The 5,792-nt window shown below is 36.9% G+C and overlaps 1 protein-coding gene across 1 annotated transcript; it reads right to left on the bottom strand.

Annotated features, from left to right (window-relative positions):
* Positions 1–289: 289 nt before the first annotated feature.
* LOC141396876 (lectin subunit alpha-like) lies at positions 290–2,719 on the bottom strand. Its single transcript, XM_073972565.1, has 3 exons — positions 2,577–2,719; positions 2,400–2,511; positions 290–2,334 (listed from the first exon to the last, which is right to left on the bottom strand). Exons 1-3 carry the CDS (start codon positions 2,706–2,708, stop codon positions 1,688–1,690), a joined length of 891 nt encoding a protein of 296 aa, XP_073828666.1. The 5' UTR covers positions 2,709–2,719; the 3' UTR covers positions 290–1,687.
* Positions 2,720–5,792: the final 3,073 nt, after the last annotated feature.

Below are 5,792 nucleotides of genomic sequence, written 5' to 3'. Positions count from 1 at the left end.
CACATCATGGATAATAAAAAAAAATAACTCCGTAAGCGCGAGGAATTTTTTCGCAGATGACTTATTTTTGCGACTACTAATCGTAATAAATATGAAAAATATGTTTATTTCTACGGAAAAAATCGGGGTTCAAAAGTGTATGTTGTTTTGTCATTATTTTAAAGATTTCAAATCATGACAGACAAATGTCCAATATTTTTAACTGATGTAAATTACAATAATGTACGGGGTCTTGATGTTTTTGTGCTACATTTGGTCAACAGTAATATAAAGCCTCCAAATATTGATCTTTTTTCATTTTTTATAAGTTTTATTTCAAAATTTTTGCTGGCAATAAAAGTGATTTCGTATGAAATATATACATACCCAGCAAAATTTTATGGAAGTGGTTCCATGAGATGCCATGATTTCACTGGATCTTTTGCATTGGTTCAAATGAACTCGTGAAAGATCCGATCTTTTCATTAGCATTTAAACCCATGCAAAGGAAGTCATGAAAGATCCGATCTTTTCATCAGCATTTGAATCATTTTTACAGATCACTACAAAAAAAAAAACAAGTCGATTTGTACATCCCTACATGTAGCGACATCAAAACAAAAGAGTATACATTTTCAAAAATTTTGTTATAAAATTACAAGTTAAATGTAGGTTCACGAACTAGAAATTCTTAAAGGAGTGCTGTTTGAGTCCATGTCGAAATCTGAACTGGTGATGAGAAGATAATAGAAAAGCTTTTGTAAGATGAAACAAAATCAGTGGCTGAGAGTGGACGAAGTAAACTCTGTTGCGGTGCAGCGGCGGTGTTTAGACTGCAACAGCTGGACAGCCGGAAGTCAAGTTTCTCACTTAAATTTACAACCTGTCGCTTGTCAAACACATCGTTCCCGAAGTCTGGAAAATAGGTCAGCTAAAGGGTCGATTTTGTCGCCCGTAGCAAGGACCCTTGTGGCTTTAGTTCTTCCACCATCAGAAATAACTTTCCAGTTACCGATCAATAGCATAGGATCCATAAGCAGCACAACAACTGAGCTGAAGGCCATCTCCATATTAGCCGAAGACTCACTCAGAGCAAGCTGTGCGATAGAACAGTGATAGTGACACTTGATTTAGCAAAACCCTTTGATATTGTCAAGCACCCTCGTTGTTTGATGTCATAGAGCAGACTACGCACTGTCCAAGTTTGAAACGTTGGATAGAATTTAGGATCAATTAACTACTGTTACAACAACGAGAACAAACTGCAAATACAGATGTAAACTTTATGATGATAAATAAATTATAGTTATTTCATTAATTCCTTTGAATTAATAAAATAAAAAAAAAATAAAATCATTTTTCAATACAGCATTTTCCATTTTCCGAACAAGACGTGAAAATTACATGCCAAAGGGTTGGTGAAAATGATTAGTGAAAATGCTATTCTTGGGAATTGGTTAAGATGACATGCCAAAGGATTGGTATAGATGCCATTCAAAAGAATTGTTGAAGATGCCATTCCATCGAGTTAGTAAAGATGACATGCTTAGGATCTGAAAATGAATTGCATCTTTTGGGGGTCACGCTCTTGTAAAAAGAATGAGTGAAGATGCTGAAAAAATGACATACCATTTCACTTGCACCCATTCTTGAATAGCATCCTTGGCATCGAACATTTTGCTGGGTATGTATATGTAGCCATATAAAGCTAATAATTTGACAGACTAGAATTATCTAAAATATTCAATACATCATCATAGACAGCTTTAGCAGCTTCTAATTCTTTGGTAAATTTTTTAGATATATCTTCGGTAGCACTTTTCAGCTCGGCATTGTAATTATGTACCGCTTTGTTTCGGTCCTCCACCAAAGAGTTAACTTCCCTTTGATGCTGTGCCAGCGCATGACTTATGTCAAATTCCAATTTTGTATAGACGTTATGGAGCACTTCCTTAAATTCCGTTTCACCTGCTTCAATTTCGGTAAAACTATTTTCCAACTTTTCCGAATAATCTTTTTGTTGACTTTGATATTCTTCAAATAATTTTGCATTTGTTTTCAAAAGTTTTTCTCTCATTGTGTTTATTTCATTTTGCTGTTCCGCCTGTAAATAATGATTTTCACAAATAAAACCAAAACGTGGTGTGTCGCAGTGGTGATCATTCCATTGATAATTAGGTTTCGAGGCCCATGTGTGAACACAATGTTCGTCGCCTTGACCATTGTCGGGATTATTATCAGACCAATGGGTGAGGGTCACTAGTTTGCCCGATGTGGACCAATAAAAAGGTCTTTTCATGTTTTTATCACGATTGTATTCATCGTTAGCACCAAGCCAAAAATTGTGGGAATTTCCTAAAAATATATAAAAATGTAATTTACTTTGAATTTATTTTATAAAAAATCGATTGTTTAATTACCAAAAATTGGCTTTAGTACGGCAATTAGAGCTTGATTTTTTTGTTGTGTATCTATCTCGACAAGTTGCAATTTGCGGCTGGCACATTCACGAAATGCTTGAAACCAGTTATACTAATAATAATAAAATATATTTAATTGTTTATTCCAAATTACTTCATTAATTTGCATTTGCTTACCTTTTGATCTCCTTCAATTAAATATTGCCTTCCATCGGTGCTATTATGCCACTGTGACACACCTCTGACAACACTGAGGAGTGTCGTCACAATTAACAACAAACTTAAATTCAGCGATTTTTCCACAGACATTTCTACGAGAAGGTATGTGCATCTTCCAAGACTTTTATACCCCAGCTTATTTACTTTTCAATTCAAAGGTTTTTACCCAATCATCATGATAACAGTTTTTACGTCTTTTTATGGAAATACATACACAATTTTTGCAAAAAATAAATACTGGCATGAACAAGTAAAAAGTGTCAGTCGGCTTTGCCGACAGATATATACCCTCAGCCAATGTGAAATGAAACTTTCTCCTACGGACAGATCGAATGTATTTAAGGTCTCTTCAGAATTTTGTGGCCCTTTGTGGACATTGGAACTTGCCGACAAAAATGTGGATTAGGAATTAACTGCACTAAGGCACAAATGTTGAACTTTGGTGGGGAAGGTACCCTTTGCGAGGACCGATATGGACCGTTTTAGAAGTTAAACTAAATGTTGACAAAATATTAGTAGATCAAGAGTTTGGACCAAATTGGTTGCCCCCTTCAAGTGATATAGTCCTAGCATTTTAGTGACATTTTTAAATATTGTGGAGAAGTACTGGAAGTTGTGGACCGGTATTGCCCCATGATGTGCAAAGTATGGATTACATCGGTCACTCCCTTCAAAAGTTATCGTGCGCACAATTTTTCCGAACATTTTTCAACTTTTGTGGGGGAGGTACCTGAAGAAGTGGACCGATATGGCTTATCTTCGATTTTAAACTATGTTTGGACAAAATATTACGAAGGCCAAATTTTGGAACGAATCTGCAGATCCGTTCGAGAGTTATCTTGAGCTCCAACCACTACACACGGTGCCATAGGAGCTTTTTGCATCTTTCAGGCTATTTTCTCAGGAAGTATGGACTTGCCCCTGATGAAATTTGTACTGTCGTATGAAGGGCGGTGAATACAAGTTGTTGCAACAAAAGTCGAAGCGATTCGAGAGCAGGTCCTAATCTAAACTTATCCGAAATGTTGTGTGGGAGGTACCCGAAGGAGTGGACCGATTGAGTCCATATTCGAACCTCATCTAAGTGTGGTAGAAATTTCACGATGTGGAAACTATGGATTAAATCGGTTACTTCCTTCAAAAGTTATCGTGCGCGCAAATTTTCCGAACATATAGTCCATCTTCGAACTTAAACTAAGTTTGGGCAAAATATTACCAAAGCCAAATTTTTGACCGAATCGGTTGATCCATTCGAGAGTTATCGTGCGAACCAGCCAGCTAGACAGACGGACGGACATTGCTAAATCGACTCCAAATTGTCTGAAACACATTTCGTCCAAACATACCATTATTTCGATGAGGCACATTTTGCCCGTATGAAAGTGTATATATACCCTTTCTAGCCTAAAGGCTGAGGGTATAAAAATGTGCGCACTATAACTATTGAAGGGAGTGACCGATTATTTCCATACTTTACACATCGTAATATATCTACCACACAAAATTTCGGATAAATTGACGTTAATATCTGCTCTCGAATCACTTTGATTTTTTTCAAGCAACTTGCATTCGCTGTCTTCATTACGGCGGTAAAATCTTTATCAGGGGCAAGTCCATACTTCTTGAGCCCAAAACAGCCCGAAAAATATAAAAAATCCCTATGGCATCATATGTAGTGGCTGATGCGCATGGCAACTCTCGAAGCTTTAAGTTTTTATCCTAGTCCATATTTTTGTCGGGAAGTTCATGCGCCCAACATTTTGAAACCTCGGTTTTTTAATTCACACAGGCTGAGGGTATATCTCTGTCGGCAAAGCCGACTGATACTTTTTTATACCCTCCACCATAGTATGGAGGGTATATTAAGTTTGTTATTCTGTTTGTAACACATCGAACTAATCATTTGCGACCCCATAAAATATATATATTCTTGATCAGGATAAAATTCTAAGACGATCTAGCCATGTCCGTCTGTTGTAATCACTCTAGCTTCCGCAATAATTGAGATAGAGTGCTGAAATTTTGCACCCGAGGGTCTTTTTTCCATAGGCAGGTCAAGTTCGAAGATGGGCTATATCGGTCCACTTTTTGGTATAGCCACCATATAACGGTACCTCCGGATTTGAGGTATTTTGACGTTCTCGCCACATTTGCAGACCGAATTAGCTATAATTTGGAATATAGGGTTCCTAGTGATCAACAAACTTATATCTCAAAGTATATGGGAATAGGTCCATGTTTTGGTATAGTCCCCATATAACGATACCTCCCGATTTTCGGTATTTTGAAAATTTTAGCCACAATTTTCAACCGAACTATCTGTAATTTGCCAGTTGAGGTTCTCAGTGGTCATGAAATATCTCCACCAAACATCGTCAACATAGGTCCATGTTTTGGTATAGCCCCCGTATAACGGTACCTCCCAATTTTCGGTATTTTGAGAATTTTAGCTACAGTTTTTACCGAAATAGCTGTACTTTGACATGTGAAGTTCTTAGTGGTCATAATACATCTCCAACGAAACATCGTCAACATAGGTCCATGTTTTGGTATAGCCCCCATATAACGGTATCTCCCGATTTTCAGTATTTTGAGAATTTTAGCTGCAATTTTTAACCGAACTAGCTGTAATGATCGGTATTTTTAGAATTTTAGCTACAATTTTGTCTATTCAAAAATAATCGTCAATATATGTCCATGTTTTGGTATATCCCCCCATATAACTGTACCTCCCGATTTTCGGAAATTTTCAGTGGTCACGAAATTTCTTCACTAAAATTCGTCAACATGGGTCCATTTTTGAGGGTCTACATTGTTTTGATGAAACTACCCTCAATTTGACTCTTGAAGTTCCCTGCAGCTATAAATTTTTCCGCCCCGTAGGTGGTACCTTTCACCTAGCTGAACCCATTTTTTTAGATTAGATTAGATAACACTGTGCAACAAAATTGAGGTGAAAGTCTGGGACACGGAAAATTCCTCTTGGGGAAGGCCCGGCCGAACTTAACGACTTTTTACTTGTTACTTGTTTAGTTGCCTTCTACTTTTACTTTCACAGGAAAATCGTGAAAAGTGTTGTTTAATCACAAATAGAGAGAAAACAGCCCGTTTTTACCTATTTGTTAACATAAATATAGCCACAGCTTCCACGCAAGTAAACTATTAAGTCCAATA

Source organism: Musca autumnalis, unplaced genomic scaffold, assembly GCF_047663935.1.
Source record: "Musca autumnalis isolate F117 unplaced genomic scaffold, ASM4766393v1 scaffold_3, whole genome shotgun sequence".
Taxonomy (NCBI): domain Eukaryota; kingdom Metazoa; phylum Arthropoda; class Insecta; order Diptera; family Muscidae; genus Musca; species Musca autumnalis.
This window is presented reverse-complemented; position numbering and strand designations above follow the sequence as displayed.

Bases quoted from the DNA above. Each gene is read 5' to 3' on its own strand.
- LOC141396876 (XM_073972565.1), bottom strand. From the start codon at position 2,708: ATGTCTGTGGAAAAATCGCTGAATTTAAGTTTGTTGTTAATTGTGACG. The intron at 2,512-2,576 runs GTAAGCAAATGC...TATTATTATTAG, and splicing joins TAATTGAAGGAGATCAAAAG to TATAACTGGTTTCAAGCATT. The intron at 2,335-2,399 runs GTAATTAAACAA...ATATATTTTTAG, and splicing joins CGTACTAAAGCCAATTTTTG to GAAATTCCCACAATTTTTGG.